The 22,835-nt window shown below is 37.5% G+C and overlaps 3 protein-coding genes and 1 pseudogene across 7 annotated transcripts; 2 read left to right on the forward strand and 2 right to left on the reverse strand.

The window, feature by feature from the left end:
- Positions 1 to 1,727: 1,727 nt before the first annotated feature.
- Positions 1,728 to 6,318, reverse strand: LOC117930228 (pentatricopeptide repeat-containing protein At3g04750, mitochondrial). Of its 5 annotated transcripts, none has more exons than XM_034850762.1 (3): positions 6,173 to 6,318; positions 5,075 to 5,307; positions 1,728 to 4,592 (listed from the first exon to the last, which is right to left on the reverse strand). In XM_034850762.1, the coding sequence occupies exon 3, from the start codon at positions 3,916 to 3,918 to the stop codon at positions 1,954 to 1,956; it is 1,965 nt and encodes a 654-aa protein (XP_034706653.1). In that variant the 5' UTR covers positions 3,919 to 4,592; positions 5,075 to 5,307; positions 6,173 to 6,318; the 3' UTR covers positions 1,728 to 1,953. The 5 variants fall into 5 exon arrangements, with proteins under 5 accessions (XP_034706653.1, XP_034706652.1, XP_034706651.1 ...); XM_034850761.1 differs by having other exon boundaries at positions 5,075 to 5,315; XM_034850760.1 differs by having other exon boundaries at positions 5,075 to 5,564.
- Positions 6,319 to 9,134: 2,816 nt separating this feature from the next.
- Positions 9,135 to 9,816, reverse strand: LOC117931194 (annotated as a pseudogene).
- A 5,933-nt stretch (positions 9,817 to 15,749) lies between these two features.
- LOC117929944 (putative pentatricopeptide repeat-containing protein At1g12700, mitochondrial) lies at positions 15,750 to 17,696 on the forward strand. Its single transcript, XM_034850389.1, has one exon. It carries the CDS (start codon positions 15,754 to 15,756, stop codon positions 17,503 to 17,505), a length of 1,752 nt encoding a protein of 583 aa, XP_034706280.1. The 5' UTR covers positions 15,750 to 15,753; the 3' UTR covers positions 17,506 to 17,696.
- A 2,984-nt stretch (positions 17,697 to 20,680) lies between these two features.
- On the forward strand, positions 20,681 to 22,578 carry LOC117931028 (putative pentatricopeptide repeat-containing protein At1g12700, mitochondrial). The gene has a single exon (XM_034851873.1). The coding sequence runs from the start codon at positions 20,723 to 20,725 to the stop codon at positions 22,481 to 22,483; it is 1,761 nt and encodes a 586-aa protein (XP_034707764.1). The 5' UTR covers positions 20,681 to 20,722; the 3' UTR covers positions 22,484 to 22,578.
- The last annotated feature ends 257 nt before the right edge of the window (positions 22,579 to 22,835 follow it).

Here is a 22,835-nt window from a genome sequence, read left to right on the forward strand (position 1 = left end):
TCCTTACTGAGAAACACTTTATCGATCTTAATTTAGGCAGCTACTTCTAGATCCTCGGATTCATTCATTCAATTTAGACTTGAGGCACCATACCAACTTGCTACAGCAATGAAGAAGACTGCTCCACGGAAGAGGATCTATCTCAACAATCATTTCAGTAGAGTCCCCTCCTAGCAAAAGCACCGTATGAACACGAGAAGCCACAAAATTAATAAATCTCACAAGGACTCTTAACAATCATTACATGGGTAACATCTATGGAAGGCAACAGAACACCGTCTCAATTTTTAACAGTCAGATCAATCACCCAAAAACAAAAACTAAGTTGGCAATGTGTTGACAGTTCCAAGGGTCCTCAAAGTTCATTCATGATTGGAAAAGAGGGTTATATGGGTGATTTAGGGCCTAATTTGGGGGCTTTAGGAAGAAACAGCACATCATTGGTTGTTCCATATATGCTGAAACGATCCCAATTTGAGGATCAACTGACTGGTCTAAGTCACCCCTAGAATAGTCCACATTCAGGAGGATACCCCTTAAACTTTGCACTAGCACCACCACAAATTAGTCAACAATTGACAGCCAGATTTTGACAGGACTACTCTTGAAACTTGTATAATGCATCACCCACATGTCTAATAGTGGGCTGTGATTCTAACAGTAACAAGAATTAAAGAAACAGTGACTGTTTATTAAGGAAAGAAACACCTTCCATTCATCCAAACTCTAACCTCATTTTGGCATATTAGACCTCATTTATGAACTTCAAAAGACTTGTTTGACCAAAACGTTTAGAAGCAACAGTAACCAATAGCAACCAGATATGACTCAGATTCTCCAAAGTGAAACTTTCTTAAAACAACCAGCTGGATGTTTCCCAACCTGGGCAGAAGACACCTAATTAAACTCAAAAATAGAAACTCAAATAAGAAAACAGAAAGTTCAATAATATGAATTTCATAAAAATAAGATTAACAAAGAAGTCTTCAAATTCGATATGCACTCAACTAAACTCTCAATCAGACATTCCAATCTACATATTTACCACTAATGCTCCTATATGGATTGTGATAATTCCATGGAAAGAAATCTCACATGAAAACTAGTGTTCCATCTTGAAAATATGCTCAACCATCACAAGTTTTCCAATACATTAACCATATGCTATCTTGCCCACATGGAATAATCTGATGACAGCATGTGAAGATCATAAAAATGATCTTCAAACACAAGAGCCAGAAGAGCAGTGTACATGCAGTATGTGAAATTTTGAGGAATTAAGCATTAAAATCTGCACCATTCCTCTTCTGCTCAGTTTGCAAAACTTATTCTCACCATTCTAAGAACACAAATAGATGATATGCTCAATTCATCATAAAGGGCAATCAACGGTGGAGGCTCACAATTTCCCTTTCTGATCATCATTGCAGCCTTGCCTTTAATAAGAATCAGTTTGTACAGGAAAGTGCACTGGGGAGTTGGAAAGTTATATGCACTTATCACTTTGTACAGTAAACTTATATCAGAAGAGAGTAAAATAAAATCTTCTTGTTCAAGGAGGATATTTAGTGACCAGACAGTCGACTAAATAGCCAAATGCTTAGGCCATACTCATAATGTGTCTACATAATTGTCATATCCTTTTTGGTCAGAGACGTTGTATTCTAAAATTTGGGGATTTGAAGAATTGCACACCTAGACACGCATCCACACCTGAGACCCACAACTGAACCCATGTAGAACAGTTTTCATTAACATGTATGGCCATATATAAAACAGGAACAGGATCCACATGAAGACAATGGACATCTATAGCCATATCACAGGCAGGTACATCAAATCTATTAAAGAAATGCGAACTTAGAATTCATGTAAAACCCAGATACCTATGCATGATACATCTCCAACATTTATTTTACTGAAAATGGGGAATTTCCAAAGAACAAACCTCAGTCAACATGAGCACCATGGTTGTAAGTACTCCAACAAAAAATCAGTTCCTAACTTCATTTCACTTTGCAGACAGAACAAAATGGATCGAATCTCTATCCATCTTGGATGCCGCTTATCTGCAGCCACAAACTCATGAATAATTCCATCAACAACAACACTACTGCAACCAGCAGTCTTCTTCACTCCTCGACTTTCCATAATTTCTCTGATCTTGTCTGAATGGTTCCACCTCCCACTAGTAGCATATATATTGGACAACAAAACATATCCACCCTCTTTCTCAGGCTCTAATTTTAGCAGCTCTTTCCCAGCTATCTCTGCTATTTCTATATTTCCATGGGCTCTACAAGCACTCAGTACTGCTCCCCAGATGGACCGACTTGGTTTCATTGGCATCATCTCCATCACATCTTTGACTTCGGAAAACCTCCCTGAACGGCCTAGAAGATCCACCAGACAGCCATAGTGCTCAACTCCTGGTTCAATACCATATCTTTCCTTCATACTATTGAAAATTCTAAGCCCTTGACTCACAAATCCCCCATGACTACAAGCAGTGAGAACAGCAACAAAAGTCACCTGATTTGGCATTACGTATTCCTGCATCTCATAGAATAGTTCTAAAGCTTTGCTTCCATAACCATGGAATGCAAATCCTGTGATCATTGTTGTCCACACAGTTACATCTTTTTCAGTAACCTCCCTGAAAACCATGCAAGCTCTTTTGATACTCCCACACTTCCAATACATGTCTATGAAAGCCGAACCCAAAAAAGCATCTATTTTCATTTGCATCCTGACCACCCAACCATGGATCCATCTACCATGGTGCAGAGCTCCAATCTCCGCAGCAGCAGAAACTAAATTAATAATTGTGACAAAATCAGGCCAAGTATTCTCAGCAGCCATGTTTTCAAATAATCTTCGTACCATCAAACAATCCCCCTTCTGGGCATACCCAGCAATTATTGAGTTCCAAGAAACAAGGTCTCTGCAAGGCATATCTTCAAAGAAATTGTGGGCAATTTCTAAATTTCCTACCTTAGCATATCCAGCAATCATTGTGTTCCAAGAAATGGTATCCTTCCTCACTATGACATTAAAAATACTTTGGGCAATCCTCAACTCCTTGCACTTGACATACATATCCAGAAGAGCATTATTCAAGATCAAATTTGAAGAGTTGATCAACCCTCTGTGCTCAATCCATGCATGAACTGACTTGCCTAATCGTGCATCTCCTAACTGCCCACAGCAAATAAGTAGACCCAACATGGTAAATTCATCAGGTTTAAGGCCCAAACCCACCATCTCATGGAGAAATTTAAGTGCTTCTATGTTGTGCCCCTTCTTGGCATATCCAAAAATCATAATATTGAATGATACAGCATCTGGTGCAGCCATCTGTTGGAACACCTGATAAGCAAGCCCCATTTTCCCATTCTCCAAATACATCTTCATGAGGGTGTTTTGCAAGTAACCATAGGAGAAGGAACCTGTAATAATCGCATGGCAGTGGATTTGCATCACTTGTGATAAAAATTTGGAGGCTTGGAGTAAGAAAAGGAAGGTACTTCTGTCAGGGTCAATACAAGAGCTGAGCAAGGAATTATAGAAGGCAAATGACTGATTCAATGATAGGGACAAGGCTGAGATCATGGTGTTGTAAATGTAGAGATTGGGATGAGGAGTGAGATGACGGAAGAGGAGGACAGCCATGTCTAAATTCTCAGGGTGTGTAATTGCTGAGAACAAAATGAGCCTGCTCATTGGAAACGTTTGACCAATAAGATTTGTCCTCATTATTTGAGCCAAGATCTGTTTGAAATGATCCCTTGTACTGCACTTCTCAAGAAGAATAAGGGTGGCATGCTTAAGAGCAAGGGACACAGTTGGATCCCACTCCACCCTCTGGCTTGCTGAAGCTGAACTAAGAAAGCGGAAACCACGCCCAAAACGTTGCATGGATGAAAATATAGATGATTCTTAAAGCAGCTCATGTGAAAAAATCTGCTTCAATGATCTTCATAAGCAGAATACTACTGTCATAAATACAACATAGCAGCATCTAAAATAACCATTGATTTTCCATCAATTTCCAATAAATTGAATTATTCTCAAAATCAACAAGGATTTAAACCCTTTTTCACCATTCAGCGCTATCTGAAGTCATACTCTCCGTTGAATCAACAAATTGAAGTACTTTCAGATTTTAGACACCGATGAATAAATCACCTTATAATGATAATAATCAGAATAGGTCAAATGCCAAAGTTTCCATGAGCCAATGGACATAAACAAGGCAACCTCCGCAGTTCAGAATATATTAAACAAAACCCAAGATATGCAACAAAAGTTTGGGGAACTCAGAAAAGATCTATTTCAAAGAGAAACCAGATGCAAATGCAAAAGTACTATAAAAAAAATAAAAAATCATCTTGTGCATGAATATCAATATTCAGAAAAATCATCAACAACCTAGAAAGAAACTGGATACCCACTTCATGAGGATAAAGCAACTGTATCCCCAAGTTCACTATCACCATTCAGTTCCATACATTCAAGATGCTTTCAGTTCACAAAGCTTTCTTCAGACACCAGGATCCTTAAGGCTTAAAATGTGGGAATCTAAGGTCCCTCTGTAAACAACAAAGATATTTATTACAGTCTAGCTGATTAAATTGGTACATACGGCAACAGAAATTAAGATAATATTAACAACTACAAAATAATTAATATTTGGATTGTGAAAATCTTTTTCCATCTTGCTTCAAAACATTTAAGTTAAACCTTGTTATCTCAGTTTTGCCATCAACTGTAATTTCTGCATAAGTTTGCATTCTTGCAAGTATTTTAAACCAGAACTTTCATTCTTCTGTCTTTCTTGATAATTCTTTCACCCACCAAGAGAACAAGAGCATCCAAGATTATTATGGAAAAGTTACTTATTAAAAAAGAAAAAGATTATCATGGAAAAGTAGTTAGCTGGGATGAGGTTGAAAAGCTTTCGCTTATTGACCAATGTTTTGGACAAAGAAAAAAAAGATGGCAATGAATTGTTGAGCCCTTGTAATTGAAGACCAGCCAAACTAAAGAGAGGCTGGAAAGAGAGGTACTTAACTCTCTACAGAATGGGATGGGAGGGCTTCATATGCCTTTTCAAAGATTCGTGATTTGTATTTGAAGTTCCATGATCTGGCACAGACAGTTTTAACAGCCCTGGTAGTTGGGAAGAGCCTGAGACTTCCGCCAGAGTTCCTGCAGGGATAGGACAGGGAAGGACAAGAACTTTGCCAGCAAACTCCACATGTTGACCCAGGGGGTGAGCTCTCCCAACGTTGCCGATTAGATGCCCTGAGTCACTTTGTTTTGGTGTGTGTTTGTTAGTGGATGTAAATCACTCCTAGACTTGCATATGTTAAGCAATTTGTATACAATCCATATACCACATCTTAATTCAGTAAGGATGGCACAGTTCAATTGGAAACATGTACCCCAAGAATCATACACCAAGTCTTTTTCTTAACCATCCAATAAAGTGAATGGTATCATGGTATCGGTCCTCTGCAACTCATTCAGTGCTCCCTTTGAAATTTCGTCATTTCCCATTTCTATCAGATTTCAAAGTTCCACCATCAAACATCTTATTTCCAAAGTTTCACCTCAAGTGCACAAAAGACAAACTTCTCCAAAAGTAAAAACACAAAAAATAAAAATGAATAAAAATAAAGAAAAAAGAGGAAGTAAGCTTTGAAGCAGAGTCCATAGATAATTTCTTATTTTCAAAATTTCAAATTGTCTACATCTATTTCAATCCTCGGGTTTGAAGGAATCAAACAGATTATACAAATCAAATTCAATTATGTATACAAAAATCATATAAACAAAGTGGAAGAGGTACCAGCATGAGCAAGTTAAGGTTCCAAATTCTCAAACATCTTTCTTAACACTTCACCAAATATCACTAATAAACCGCATCACTGTTTGGTGGTTGAGAAAATGGAGCAGAAGGAAAAAAAAAAAATACTAGTCAAGAACCTTTTGGTTTAATGTTGTTTTGGAGTCACACAGAATGCAAAAGAGTAACTTCAAAAAATTTTCAACTTCTCTTTCCAGCAACCAAACAGTATAATCACAGAGAAAAGTAAATCATAAAAACAACTACAGTTTCGATGAAGATGACATTCGGATAAGGTTTTAGAGACTATGATAATCTTACCAGTTTTGAAACGAAGAAATGATGAAACCCTAGCTGAAGGGTTTGGATGGATTGGCCGGAGTGAAAGCTGAAGGAGACTGCGGTGTGGCTGGGCATTTTTGACCCGATTCGAGTTCAGGTCGGCCCAGGTCTAGTTTAGTTTTCCAATCTGGTCAGCCCAGCGTATAATAAAAGCCGCAACATGGTCGGTTTATGTTGAATCCGACCCGAATCCACTCCATTTTTCATACACTTAAAAACTTATTTATATTGTAAAACAAGGATAAATATAATGCAAATCAAAGTAATAGAGATAAAATATATCTTACTTTGATATATAATATGGAAGAAGGAATCAAAGAAGAGAATTGAGAAAGTGAAAGAAAGATAAAGAGAGAGAATGAGAGGAAGAACTTTATTTCTTTTCTCGGGATGCTCTTACATGGGGGGTAAGAAGCCTTTTATAGGCTTCATAATATGAACTCCCATTACTCATCTTAAAGATGAGTAAATGGAGTTCATAATGACCATCAATGTGGTCATTCACTACTTTTCATTTACAACACTCACCCTTGGATGACCACCATATTAATGCCTCATTAAAACCTTGCTAGTAAAAAACCATATAGGAAAAACCTAGCGAAGGAAAAAGAGTACAATATTCTTTTCTTGGTATATTAGGATTGTCTCATTAAAAACCTTGCCAGTAAAACCCAGTAGGACAAAACCTGGACGAAGGAAAAAAGAGTACAGTACACTAACACCCTTTTACAAGCATACTCCCCCTCATGTCGATATCCTTGAGTTGACACATTCCAATCCTGTGTATTAACTTCTTGAATTTTGAGGTTGACAATGATTTTGTGAATAAATCTGCTAGATTATCACTTGAGCGTATTTGTTGCACATCAATTTCACCACTCTTCTGGAGTTCATGTGTATAAAAGAATTTTAGTGAAATGTGTTTAGTTCTATCTCCTTTAATATAACCCCATGTTATTTGTGCAATGCATGCAACATCATCTTCAAATAATATTGTCGGGTCACCTTTGATAGAGGAGAGTCCACATGATTCCCGAATATGCTGGATCATAGATCTTAGATATATACATTCACGACTTACTTCATGAATTGCTAGTATTTCTGAATGATTTGATGATGTGACTACCATTGTTTGTTTGACAGATCTTCATGAAATAGCAGTACCATTGCAATTAAACACATACCTTGTTTGTGACCTGCCTTTATGTGGATCTGAAAGATATCCTGCATCTGCATATCCAAGCAATTGTTGCTTTGATTCCCTTGAGTAAAATAAACCCATATCAGTAGTTCCACGAAGATAACGCAATATATGTTTGATACCAATCCAATGTCTTCGAGTTGGAGCGGAACTGTATCTTGCTAATAAATTGGCAGAAAAAGCAATGTCTGAACGTGTACAATTGGCAAGATACATAAGTGCACCAATAGCACTAAAATATGGTACTTCAGGACCAAGTAACTCTTCATCCTTTTCGCAAGGACGAAATGGGTCCTTTTTCACATCAAGTGATCGGACAACCATTGGAGAACTTAAAGGATGCGCTTTATCCATATAAAAACGCTTCAAAACTTTCTTAATGTATGTTGATTAATGTACTAAAACTCCATTTGGAAAATGCTCGATCTACAGGCCGAGACAAAATTTTGTTTTTCCAAGATCTTTCATCTCAAATTCCTTTTTCAAGTAATTTGTTGTTCTTGTGAGCTCTTCAGGAGTTCCAACAAGATTTAAGTCATCAACATACATTGTAATAATTGCAAATCCGATTTCTGATTTCTTAATGAAGATGCATGGGCATATAGGGTTATTCACATACTGTGGACCCCGCATTTCGGCTCAATGCGTTTCCCACTCGATGGCGAGCTCGATTTTTATTTTATTTGAAAAATTGATTTTTTATTGATTAAGAAAAATGACTTGGAGTCGCCACTTATTTTTGTTTTATTTTTAAAAGGGTAAACAAAATAAGAAAGAAAAACCCTAAGTGTGACTCCTTATTTGGAAAAGGTGATCTACGAAAAACCGGATCGGGTTCGGGGGTCAGGTTACTTATCGGGAAAGTACGATAAAAAAACCGTAGCACCCCTCTAAGTCCTTAAAGTCGGGTCTCTACTAATAAAATGAAACAATCATGGCAATGAATGAGTAAATCAATGAGTATCGACATGGTTACACACCGAGAATCAAAGCATGCATGAGAGATGGACAAAGTGAGAGAAAATGTGTACCTTAACAGCAAACAACAAAGCGCTATCATGAAAATGAGATTAGTACAAAACAATGATCACAAGATATAGCATACATGTCACTAAACTGAATACAAAATCATCAATAGCACGCATGACATTTCACTCAAAATTCACTTTTATTTTAAAGAAAATTCATTTGATGTTGGGCCCCCCCACCAAAGCCCGTTTTATTTTTGTGTGAATTAATTTCGTAAATCCTATCACCAAGAATTATGAAAAATAAATTCACGCTTATTTTAAAACATTTTTGAAAATCAAAGAAAATTCGAAAGTGGCTCGCCAAAAAGAAAATGACGACCAAATTTTATTAAAAATGAGATTTTGGTACCTAAAACTCTAAAAATGAGAGATTTGATGATTTGAAGTCGTTTAAAAATAAATAAATAAATAAATAAGTAAATAAATAAAATAAAATAATAATGATAATAATAATAATAATAATAATAATAATAATAATAATGACATAAGCTAAAAAAACATTTGAAAACAGAGTTAGGAAATTATTTTTGAAAACAAAGGAAAAGGATTTTAGGGAGCACGTGACTCAGAAAAGTGGCCATGCAGTGCGCATTTTCTCATGTTGCTCCAATAAAACAGGGAACATAAAAAGCGCCCTAAGATATCTTCTGTCAAAAAGGAGACACTGGACCTTTAAGTGTTCACGTAAACCTCTCAAAAAAAGAAACAACCTCCAGAAATTAATAGGAGCCACGCTTCGACCGTTCCTCTGCAACATTTACTCTTATTGCCCTGCCATCCAAACTCTGTCCATCAAGAGCAGTGATGGCATCGTTCAATTCTGTCTCACTAGACATTGTCACCAAGCCAAATCCACGTGAACGTTGAGTGTCTCGGTCATAGACTACCCTAGCATTGACCACCTTACCGTGCTCACTGAACACTTGCTCCAGACGAGCATCATCCACTTGCCACGGCAGGTTGCCAACATAAATTCTGAATGAAGGTTCAAATGCTCGCGGAGGTCGTTCTGGACGTGACCCTCTAGGAGCAGCTTTATTGACGGTCAAAAACCTTCTATTTAAATCATATCGGTTGAACATCTCCACAGCCTTTTCGACTTCTTCAACAATGCTCATTATTATAAACCCAAACCCACGACTCTAATCTGTTTCTCTATTGTAAATTACCTCTGCAATCTCCACAACTCCAGCCTCGTCAAAAAGCTGAGCCAATTTCTCACTATCAGTATCATAAGGCAAATTTCCCACAAAAAGCTTAGCCTCCTTAAGCGACTCACTGTAAGTATCTTCACTCCCTTCACTCTCTTCTCCATCCTCCATGAACACTGGCAGCCCGTAATAGCCTTGCTCAAACCTTGCTCCGCCCCTTACATCAGGTCTTTCAAGTGGTACCATATCTCCACTACCTCTCTGCCAAATTCCAACTTAGCCTTGTCAATCTACATACACCGGTGCCTCAGAGTGGAGTTCCAGTGGTTTTTTTTTTAATTGCATTTATCCGTTCTCCCTAGTAGAAGCCTTGCAATCGATGCCCATTCGTTTCCATGGATTGCGTGTACGACAACTATGGTGTGATCCTCCTTATCAGTAAAGGGCTTGCGCTTAACAGAGGGGTCAAGCTGATTACACCAGCACAGCCGGCAGGACTTGCCGGATCTCCCAGCAATTCCACAGGCGATCAGACTCTAGTTCCTGGCCCGAACTTACTCACCAGTCGACTCAGAATGACGTCCTCTTCAGGAGACCAAGGCCCTTTAACTCGGTCCCCTCTCACAGCCTGGCTACTACTCCCGCTTCCCTTGCCGTTTCGAAGCTCTCAAACAATCACTAGCCCAGAAAATCTCTAAATAGAATACTCTATTCTCTCTATACTCCTCTGTGCACATGTATGGTGGACGGAGAAATAGAAATGAGGCTAGGTGCACTTTTACACCCATAGGACCCACGCCGAAATCATCTCGTTTGCGATAGCTTTGACCAGCATGGTCTTTCAGGTGCCAAAGGGGATCCGTATATCAATCATTGGTCACAGACCCTCGATCTCATGCTTGTTACTAGCCATACAATAAGGAGAAATTCCCCTCCAGCCTCACACAACTCAACGGTGAACTCACGAGTTTAAAAAATAAAAAATGGAATAAGAAGGAGCAGGGATAAAAGCAAAGGAAATCTCAAGGAAGGAACAAAAAGAAATACCAGAGAACCAACATATTAAACCCTATTTCAGGCATTAATCCATAGGCTATGCAAGAGGATGGAGAGATCAGGGATTCATACCAAAAACAAGGAAATAAACTCAGAGATACCTTACCATGAAGCACAAAAACAAAATCAAGTCACCATTCAATCAAACCAAGAAGAAAAGAAGAACACAATAATGACCATAAATCCTTAGCTAGCCTGAAAAGCCTCCTCACCGGCACAAGGAATAAAATATGCTTACAGAAAGTCCTTCCTCCCAGGCAATGAAATCTCCTTGCTTCCATTGCTGCAGCTGGAAAATATCCTCCTCACGGCAGAAAAGCACCCACTCCCTCTCTAGCGAGCTTCCCTCTGGAAAACTCTCACTCTCCAGACTCCTCCGGAATCTCACCTCCCAAGCACTCTCTCTTTCCCCTTCCCCTCCAAAACTCTCTCTACCAAAAATAACCAAACAAAAAGCCCCCCTCCCCCCCAAAAAAGCTCTCTGCCACCTTTCTAAAACCCTCTCTCTGCAGCAACAGCCACCTCTCTTTTCCTCTCCCGGATTTGCCCCTCTAACCATCTCTGCAGCCACAAACACCTCCTCCACTAACTCATCAACTGGTTTTTTCTCCACCCACTCCCACATGCAGCTGGCAGCTAAAAATGTTCCTCATCAGAAAATATCTTCCAACGGCCTGGAAAGAGAGAGACTAGGCAGCTTTTTGCAGATTCCTCAGACACGTGTCGAAGTTTCATTTGCTCCTTGATTCCACTACCTGGTTCTCTGTCCACCAAGCACGAGATGACACGTGGCTCTTTAAGAGCCCTCCACCTGGCAAAAAGAGCTGTAACAATTACCTCCCAAAGTGGGGGTCTACACATACCCTTCTTTTAGCAAGTATTCGCTAAGGCGATTGTACCACATGCGTCCAGATTGCTTTAATCCATACAAGGACCGTTGTAACTTGATTGAGTACTGTTACAAGGCTTTGTATTATTTGCTTCAGGCAATTTAAATCCTTCGAGGATTTTCATGTATATATCATTATCCATGGATCCGTATAAATATGTTGTAATAACATCCATGAGATGCATATCCAGTTCTTCTGAGACTGCCAAACTAATTAAGAAACGAAATGTGATTGCATCCATGACGGGAGAATATGTTTCTTCGTAGTCAATACCAGGTCTCTACGAGAAATCTTGTGCTATTAATCGTGCTTTATATCTTATGATCTCATTATTCTCATTGCGCTTTCGTACAAATACCCATTTGTACCCAACAGACTTTACATCTTCAGGTGTTTGGACTACAGGTCCAAAAACTTCTCGTTTTGTTAATGAGTTTAATTCTGCCTGTATAACTTCTGTCCATTTTGACCAATCATTTCTATGTCGACATTCTTCCACATTTTGTGGTTCGGGATCTTCATCATTTCTTATGATATCAGAGGCCACTTGGAAAGCAAAAATATTGTTAATAACAATATTATTTCGATCCCATTTTTCTCTCGTTTGTACATAACTTACTGAGATCTCACAATTTTCAGGTACCTGTGCCTCTTCAAGGGTTTCTTGTTCAATATGTGCCTCTTCAGGGGCTTTCTGCATTATTTGTGCCTCTTCTAGGGCTATAGATTTATCAATGTTAAACTGATCAGTCATTTTGATGGTCTCTTCTAGAGTGCCAAGTTTTTCTTGGGTTCTCCTCTTTCGGGGAATTACATCCTTTGAGCCGACAGGTCTACCATGTTTCAGGCGTATCTTAGATTCATTTGTTAAATGTCCTATAGGGACATCAATCCGTGCTGGAGTATTTGCAACCGAGATATGTGATTGTCACTTTCTTTGTATCAATGAATGCATCTGGCAATTAATTTGCAAGATTTTTCAAATGAATGATCCTTTGAACTTCTAGTTCACATTGATTTGTACGAGGATCAAGATGGGTCATAGTAGATGTCTTCCAATTAATTTCTCGTCGTTCTTCAGGAATCGACTTTTCTCCCCCTAATGATGGGAAAACACTCTCATTAAAATGACAATCCGCAAAACGGGCTGTAAAAACATTGCCTGTCAAAGATTCAAGATATCTTATTATAGATGGAGAATCAAAACCTACATAAACCCCAAGTCTTCGTTGGGGACCCATTTTAGTGCGTTGTGTAGGTGCAATTAGTACATATACTGCACAACCAAAGATTCGTAACTGAGAGATATTTGGTTGTTTTCCAAGCACAAGTTGTGAAGGGGAGTATTCATGGTAAGTTATAGGTCGAATACAGACTAAAGCTGCAGCATGCATAATAGCATGTCCCCAGGCGGAAGTAGGTAATTTGGTTTTCATTAGTAATGGTCGAGCTATTAATTGGAGACGTTTGATGAAGGATTTTGCTAAACCATTATGGGTATGAGTATGAGCAACAGGATGCTCAATATTTATCCCTACTGACTTGCAATAGTCATTAAATATTTGAGAAGTAAATTCGTCAACATTATCAAGACGTATTGTCTCAATTGGATAATCTGGAAATTGTGCTCGTAATCTGATTATTTGTGCAAGGAGTCTAGCAAAGGCTACGTTACGTGTAGAAAGGAGACAAACATGTGACCACCTAGTAGAAGCATCTATTAAGATCATAAAATAACGAAATGGTCCACATGGTGGATGGATAGGCCCACATATGTCCCCATGTATTCTTTCTAAAAAGATTGGTGACTCAGATATGACTTTAGTAAAAGATGGTCTAATTATCAATTTACCTTGTGAGTAGGCAGCACATGAGTATTCATTGGGCAAAAGAATCTTCTGGTTCTTTAGTGGATGCCCATGTGAGTGTTCGATTATTCGACGCATCATTGAAGACCCTGGGTGACCTAGCCTGTCATGCCAAAGAACAAAAACTTTTGGGTCGTTGAACTTCTGGTTCACGACAACATATGATTCAATAGGCTTTATAGTTGTATGATACAACCCAGAGGAGAAAGTTGGGAGTTTTTCCATTATAAACTTTTGGCTAGATATAATGGAAGTAATGTAAAGATATTCTACATTATCTTCATTCATAGTTTCAATATGATATCCATTTCTGCGGATATCTTTAAAACTGAGCAAATTTCTTCTGGATTTGCTAGAATATAATGCGTCATTTATATGGAATCTAGTTCCATTTGGCAACGTTATGTTTGCTCTTCCAAAGCCTTCAACTAAGTTTGTAGTACCAGATATGGTATTTACATTAGCTTTTATTAATGTCAATTCGAGGAAATATCTTTTATCTCGAAGAATTGTGTGCGTGGTCGCACAGTCTGCGACACATACATCATCCTCAATCATCTTGAGACCAAATAACACATGGATTTCAGATATAACAAAAAAAAAACAAGGCATAATGTAAATAACAAAGTGAATTAGATGTAAATATAAGACATAATAATATATTATTTTATATATAAAGTAACATCAATCAATGTTAATTTTTTCATCATTTATCAAATGGTTTGTTTTTTCATTGGGACCTCCAAAGAAATCAATGTCATAATAGGTTAGGTCCAATCCATCACCATCGGTAAAGTTCATCTCTATCTCTTTTCCTTTAGCTTTTATTGATGCTTGGTAAAGGTCGACCAAATGTTTGGGCGTACGACAGGTACGCAACCAATGCCCCTTCATACCACATCTATAACAATTATTCTCATGGTTCTTAGGAGGTTTATCTTGTAAACGCTTCCCATTTTCTTGTATTGTCTCAGTATTGTTCCACTTCTGGTGGTGCAATGAGGCTTTCATTTTCTGAGAATTATTACTATAAGAACCATGGTATCGAGGATTTCTTCCACGACCACGACCACGTCCTCGTCCTCGTCCACGTCCACGAGTTTGGGACGATATTGCATTCACTTCAGGGAATGGTTCAGATCCAGTTGGACGAGACTGGTGATTTCTCATCAAAAGCTCATTATTTTGTTCAGCAACAAGAAGACATGATATTAATTCATAATATTTTGTAAATCTACGCTCTTGATATTGCTGCTGCAGGAGCACATTCGAGGCATGAAACGTAGTAAAAGTTTTCTCTAACATGTCTTCCTCTGTGATTTTTTTCTCCACATAACTTTAATTGAGAGCTTATTTTGAAAAGTGCAGAGTTGTATTCACTAATAGTTTTAAAATCTTGCAACCTTAGGTGCATCCAATCATATCGAGTTTTTGGGAGAATCACAGTTTTCTGGTGGTCATATCTTTCCTTCAAATTACTCCATAGAGTAAAAGGGTCCTTTACCGTAAGATACTCATTTTTTAAACCTTCATGGAGGTGATGGCGAAGGAAAATCAATGCTTTTGCACGATCCTACAGGGATGCTTGATTTCCTTGTTTGATCGTAGCTCCAAGGTTCATTGCATCAAGATGTAATTCAGCATCAAGGATCCAAGATAGATAGTTCTTTCCCGAAATGTCAAGTGTCACAAATTCAAGTTTTGTGATATTCGACATTGTCAAATAACTTCAGATATATGACAAAACAATATTATTAGAATTAGTTATAATAACTTGATAGCATTGGTATAACTTTGATTATAAACAAAATCAAATAATTTGTTTATAACTTTTAACAATATGTAACAAAACAAATCAACAATAATATAAATATGTAAAATTTTATTCTATATAAATAACTTCAAGTTTAAGATACGAGAATTACCTTCAGAGCAATTCGTACTAATAACGTGTTGTAAAATAAGGACAAATATAATGCAAATCAAAGTAGTAGAGATAAAATATATCTTACTTTGATATATAATATGGAAGAAGGAATCAAAGAAGAGAATTGAGAAAGTGAAAGAGAGAGAGAGAATGAGTGGAAAAACTTTATTTCTTTTCTCGGAATGCTCTTACATGGGGGTAAGAAGCCTTTTAAGATGAGTAAATGGAGTTCATAATGACCATAAATGTGGTCATTCACTACTTTTCATTTACAACAATTTATACTTATTTCTCTAATGTCTCTCCCTATATATTATTTGTAAAGAATTAAAAAAAAATCTTTTATTTAATTATAATTACTTGCTTTTATGATTTATCTGAAAAATATTGTGAATTGAGGGGGTAAAGCTGAAGCTGTAGAATTGAAGTACCCGCGATGAAGATGATGATGACAAGGGCGACGATGCCTTTTTCTTCTCCTGGTTCCGGTGCATGCATGCTTTCTCCTCCTCTTCAATTCTTGTCTTCATCACATAATAGATTTCATCCCAAATCCCTTCATTTTAATACCCTGGATGATGCCCTCTCTTCTTTTAATCTAATGCTTCATATGCATCCTCCTCCCTCTATTGTTGATTTCGCTAAACTTTTAACCTCCATCGCTAAAATGAAACACTACTCCACTGTGCTTTCTCTTTCTACCCAAATGGATTCTTTCGGAATTCCCCCCAATGTTTACACTCTTAACATCCTCATTAACTCTTTCTGCCATTTGAATCGGGTGGATTTTGCTTTCTCCGTTTTAGCCAAAATCCTCACACTTGGGCATCAACCCGACACTACGACCTTCACCACTCTGATTAGGGGGCTGTGTGTTGAGGGTAAAATCTGTGAAGCCCTCCACTTGTTTGATAAAATGATTGGGGAAGGTTTTCAGCCCAACGTGGTTACATATGGAACATTGATAAATGGGTTATGCAAAGTGGGCAACACTAGTGCCGCTATCAGGTTACTTAGAAGTATGGAACAAGGAAATTGTCGGCCTGATGTAGTTATCTATACCTCCATCATTGATAGCCTTTGTAAGGACAGACAAGTAACCGAGGCTTTCAACCTTTTCTCACAGATGGTCGGTCAAGGCATTTCACCTGATATTTTTACTTACACCTCACTAGTTCATGCGCTATGTAATTTGTGTGAGTGGAAACATGTTACAACACTGCTTAATCAAATGGTAAATAGCAAGATACTGCCAGATGTAGTTATCTTTAGTACAGTGGTGGATGCACTCTGTAAAGAAGGAAAGGTTACGGAAGCACATGAGATAATCGACATGATGATTCAAAGAGGTGTGGAGCCTGATGTAGTCACCTACACTACCTTGATGGATGGACACTGTTTGCAATCTGAAATGGATGAGGCAGTTAAAGTATTTGATATGATGGTTCGTAAGGGATTTGCCCCTGATGTTATCAGCTATACAACTTTGATCAATGGTTATTGCAAGGTTCATAGGATAGATAAGGCCATGTATCTCTTTGAAGAAATGTGTCGAAAAGAATGGATTCCTGACACCAAGACTTACAACACTCTTATGCATGGCTTGTGCCATGTGGGAAGACTCCAAGATGCAATAGCACTTTTTCATGCGATGGTAGCTCGTGGCCAAATGCCAGATCTTATCACTTATAGCATTTTATTGGACTCTCTATGCAAAAATCGTCATCTCGAAGAAGCTATGGCTTTGCTTAAAGCTATTGAAGCTAGTAATTTGAATCCTGATATTCAAGTTTATAATATCGTCATTGATGGCATGTGTAGGGCTGGTGAACTTGAGGTTGCAAGGGATCTCTTTTCCAATCTCTCCTCCAAAGGTTTGCATCCTAGTGTTTGGACTTATAATATTATGATCCATGGGCTCTGTAAGAGAGGTTTATTAAATGAGGCAAATAAGTTATTTATGGAAATGGATGGGAATGATTGCTCACCAGATGGTTGCACTTACAATACAATTGCCCGAGGATTTTTACAAAATAATGAGACATTGAGAGCTATTCAACTTCTTGAGGAAATGCTTGCAAGGGGATTTTCCGCTGATGTATCCACCACCACATTGTTAGTGGAAATGTTATCTGATGATGGATTAGATCAATCTGTAAAACAAATTCTACGTGGATTTTTTAATTAAAGAGTTATGATATTCATCAACTCTAGATATGGAATTCTTGGAGGGTCTTACTTATCTCTGTTGTTGTAAATGACTTGATTGTATCAACAAGTTTTTGCAAGCAAGTTTAATTTATTAAAAAATCATGTTGCTGCAAGAGATGATCTAGTTCATTCCAATTTCTGTTATTTTTGTATGTTTACTTGCCATTGGTGTCCTTACATGTGGATTTCATTTATTGGACCTTAAACTGATTGTCTTGTAGAAATGGTATGAGCAATGATTCATTGGACTGCCACTGGTGTTAGTGTTACTTGAAACAGTTTGTTCTTAGGTTTGAGCTCACTTGGTTGCACTAGAATGCCCATGAGATTTTACAAGTTTTTGTATATTGTATATGTAGAGTAGAAATTATAATACATTCAGCCAATTATTTACTTGTGGTTGAGGTTAAAATGATTTATCTTTTAGGCAAGTGGTGTGAGGGATGGTTAATAGGGTAGTTGTGATTAGTACCTATGATTAGCAGTTTTTTGGTAGCAATTGAAGACCAGAATACATGGGTCCCAATGTGGCAGTGTGCTAAGACTGATGTTTAGAAATGTTCAGGTAAGGCATAGATGTTGATTTCCTAGCTTCTTTTTTATATATGGTTTGATCTTAGGTATTAAAAGATCTCAATTTTAGGCAGTGGAGTCCACAGCTTGCTAATTTCGAAGGCAAATGCATTTTTCCAGACCTTCCATCCCAAGGGTGCTGCCAATGTTCCTTTTAAGAGCAACCCTGTTCTTCCTGAACATGCTTACCCAACATTAGCTCTAGTATTGTACATGTGATAAATATTTACGAAGCCAAAAGACATCTATGCCATCTGAGCATCGGATGAACATCACTCTTTTTTTTTTTTTTTCTCCAATTAGTTGCTTCAAATAGAGCTTCTCAACTAATCAAATCTCCATCCCAGGCCACAACCCACTGGCCTTATAAATAATAAAAGCTAACAAGGTCATGAGACAACAACATTTCATAGTTCAGCATGCAGAGGCTCCTTAGGATTAATGTCTATTACAGTGTTTCCCACTTCAAGACATGCTGTGTGCTGTTTACTTTTATCAATTTTCTATTGCTTATCAAAGATAAAAGACTGCTGTTGCCATAGTTTCTTTAGTGCATTACTATAAACCATTAAAAACAGGAAGATGCTTGTATTTTTTTTTCTCTATTTTTTATTAAATTTAGGCACTTGGGGCTTGATGAATGTTATGTTGTCCGAATCTCTAGTTTTTGTTTGTTGATTGTCATTGCATTGGCAGGCACTAATACAAATATTTTCAGTTGAAACATTGCTCTTGCATGTCTGATCTTGCTGGTTGGATAATGTTATGCTGTAAGTTACTGCTCTATATTGAATGTAATTAATAAAGGTGAAATCTTTATATTGCTTGCTGTTTTTTCAATAGTCACATTTTTCCACACTCAGTATTTGTAACTAAGTAGTGACAATTTTTCCCTTTCTTTTTTCTTTTTCATTTGCTCCATTCCCTCCAAGTTCCTTAAGAAGCAAACTAGGTGAGTTCAATTTTCTAGGGATATCCAGACATGTTTCAGTAGTTGAGAGAGTACATAGAGAGAAGAAGATAAGAAAGGTGGTTGAGTTTGAACCCAACAGCTTGATCTGGAGCAACTCAACAATTACTTGCTCCATTATCTCAATCCTTGGTGAATTGTCTCATACTTGTTTATCAGCTGCTGTTGAAAACAGTCATGATGACCTGAGAATGGTGGAGGTGCAGGCTGAGTACGCGGGATGTAGAGGCCAAGCTTGAAACTTATAGGAAGAAAAATTGTTGGAGCTAATTTGTGGTTAAGAGGCAGGAGATGCTAGCGTGGAGCGTTCAGATGCAAGCTATGTTGAAAGCAATTTGGTCACAGTGAAACCAAAAATCTTTGATAATTTTGAAAGAGGAGGCATGGCTTTATTTAGGTGAACAATGAAAGGCATTGTTCTTGAGGAATTAACATTGAAACCTAATTTGACTCTTGAGAAATTATAAAAAAAGAACAAAACCAATCAAAATCGTGAATCTTTTTGCTTTCAAAATAGTGAAGAAACCAAACAAAAATACACAATGGCAAGTAAATGATGAAAACTTTTGATTTATCTTATTTTCACATATTTCCTAGACATTCAAACAAACTCATAAGACATTACCGAAGAAACCTCAAAAGGTGTGATTTCTCACCATTGTTGAAGTTAGAATAAAGAGGGTGAGGATTTGGATAATGAAGATCACCATTGTCTTATAACCCAAAGTGAAGATCCAAAATTGAGAAAACAAATTTTTCTTATTGAGATTATTGAGATCCAAAATAGTCATACCTCTCAACACAAATTTCCTTCCATCAACAATAAGTTTCATTCTCAAATTCTTGAAATCTCATAATATGGGTCCAAATTCAGCTAGTGATTGAATTCCTAATACCATATTGCACCCACCAAAAGGTATAAGCCTCAAATTTGCCTAAAATTCCTTCCCTTGCATGTTCCATGTCAATCGCCTACAAATTGGGCATTATCCTCATTAACTGACTCCTCTATTCTTAAAGTCATGTCTTCAAATTTCAAGTTTATGGTTGTAACCATCTTCGACAATTTTGATAAGGTGGTTGTTGTTTAACAATACCTTCAAGTCTACGATGTTCCTATGTTCTAGTCCCTTTCATAATTATTGGTTCCAAGACTGTGCTCTAATACCAGTTCTTATGATCCAAGGAGAACAATTTTTTTCTTATTGAGATTATTTTTCCATGTCTTGCCCATTACACTCCCAAATAGAAATAGAAACTAAAGATTGAGGGATCTTAGGGTCCTTTATTCCCTAATTTAAATGGAAACTAAATAGAAGTATAAACTAACGATTGAGAGATTTTATGGATCCTTTATTCAGATTGCAACACACTACTTGATCTTTACAAGTGGAAGACCAATTAGAAGGTAATGACCATTGTGGTGGAAGAAAAGCTTGGTGTGAAAAGCATCTTCCATCCATCTCTTTTTGTCAAATTATTACTTTGTCTTTTGGTTTAATAAAAAAAAAATTTTAAATATTTAATTTTTTTTATATTTAACTAAAAATAACATATTGATATAAACCAATATGCAGAAGAAGAAAAATTCATCTATACTTTTATGCAAAATGTTGAGTAAAGCTGAAGCCGTAGAACTGAATTACCCGCGATGAAGATGATGATGACAAGGGCGACAATGGCGATCATCGCTTTTTCTTCTCCTGGTTCCGGTACATGCATGCTTTCTCTTCCTCCTCATTTCTTGTCTTCATCGCATTATACCTTTCATTCCAAATCGCTGAATTTTAACACCCTGGATGATGCCCTCTCTTCTTTTAATCGGATGCTTCATATGCATCCTCCTCCCTCTATTGCTGATTTCACTAAACTTTTAACCTCCATCACTAAAATGAAACACTACTCCACTGTGCTTTCTCTTTCTCACCAAATGGATTCTTTTGGAATTCCACCCAACATTTACACTCTTAACATCCTCATTAATTCTTTCTGCCATTTGCAACGGTTGGGTTTCGCTTTCTCCGTTTTAGCCAAAATCCTCAAACTTGGGCATCAACCCAATATTGCAACCTTCAACACTCTGATTAGGGGGCTCTGTGTTGAGGGTAAAATCGGTGAAGTCCTCCACTTGTTTGATAAAATGATTGGGGAAGGTTTTCAACCCAACGTAGTTACATATGGAACATTGATAAATGGGTTATGCAAAGTGGGCAGCACTAGTGCCGCTATCAGGTTGCTTAGAAGCATGGAACAAGGAAATTGTCAGCCTGATGTAGTTGTCTATACCTCCATCATTGATAGCCTTTGTAAGGACAGACAAGTAACCCAGGCTTTCAACCTTTTCTCTGAGATGATCCATCAAGGCATTTCACCTAGTATTTTTACTTACAACTCATTAATTCACGCACTATGTAATTTATGTGAGTGGAAACATGTCACAACACTGCTCAATGAAATGGTAAATAGCAAGATAATGCCAAATGTAGTTATCTTTAGTACAGTGGTGGACACACTCTGTAAAGAAGGAAAGGTCATGGAGGCACATGATGTGGTCGATATGATGATTAAAAGAGGTGTGGAGCCTAATGTAGTCACCTACAATGCATTGATGGATGGACACTGTTTGCGTTCTGAAATGGATGAGGCGGTTAAAGTATTTGATACAATGGTTTGTAAGGGATTTGCTCCTGATGTTGTCAGTTATAGCACCTTGATCAATGGTTATTGCAAGATTCAAAGGATAGAAAAGGCCATGTATCTCTTTGAAGAAATGTGTCGAAAAGAATTGATTCCTAACACTGTGACTTACAGCACTCTTATGCATGGCTTATGCCATGTTGGAAGACTCCAGGATGCAATAGCACTTTTTCATGAGATGGTAACTCGTGGCCAAATTCCAGATTTTGTCACTTACTGTATTTTATTGGACTATCTATGCAAAAATCGTCGTCTTGATGAAGCTATGGCTTTGCTGAAAGCTATTGAAGGTAGTAATATGGATCCTGATATACAAATTTATACTATTGTCATTGATGGCATGTGTAGGGCTGGTGAACTTGAGGCTGCAAGGGATCTCTTTTCCAATCTCTCCTCCAAAGGTTTACATCCTAATGTTTGGACTTATACCATAATGATAAATGGGCTTTGTCAACAAGGGTTATTGGCTGAGGCAAGTAAGTTATTTGGGGAAATGAAGAGGAAGGGCTACTCCCCAAATGGTTGCACTTATAATTTGATTACTCGAGGATTTTTACGGAATAATGAGACACTAAGAGGTATTCAACTTCTTCAAGAAATGCTTGCAAGGGGATTTTCTGCTGATGCATCCACCTCCACACTATTAGTGGAAATGTTGTCTGATGATGGATTAGATCAATCTGTAAAACAAATTCTTAGTGAGTTTCTACAGTAAAGAATTATGATATTCATCGATTCTAATTTTCTAAATATGAACTTCTTTGAGGGTCTCACTCTTCATTATTGTTGTTAATGGCTTTTGATCGTGTTGACTAAGGTTTTGTAAGCCAGAGAGCTTAATTTATCAAAAAATCATGTTGTTGCCAAAGGTTGATCTAGTTTATGCTTACTTATGTAGGTTGATGATTTCATTTGATGGTGAATTTAAAAAGTAAACAAGGAGACTAATGAGTGGGGAGGGTTGGCTAAACCATTTGATGCATGTGACATAGGTTGTAAGCATTCAGTATGTTGATTGTTGAGAAGATCAACTTGGAGAGTGTTGATTAGTATCATCTTGCATGTGA

This window comes from Vitis riparia, chromosome 14 (genome assembly GCF_004353265.1).
Source record: "Vitis riparia cultivar Riparia Gloire de Montpellier isolate 1030 chromosome 14, EGFV_Vit.rip_1.0, whole genome shotgun sequence".
In the NCBI taxonomy this organism is placed as follows: Eukaryota; Viridiplantae; Streptophyta; class Magnoliopsida; order Vitales; family Vitaceae; genus Vitis; species Vitis riparia.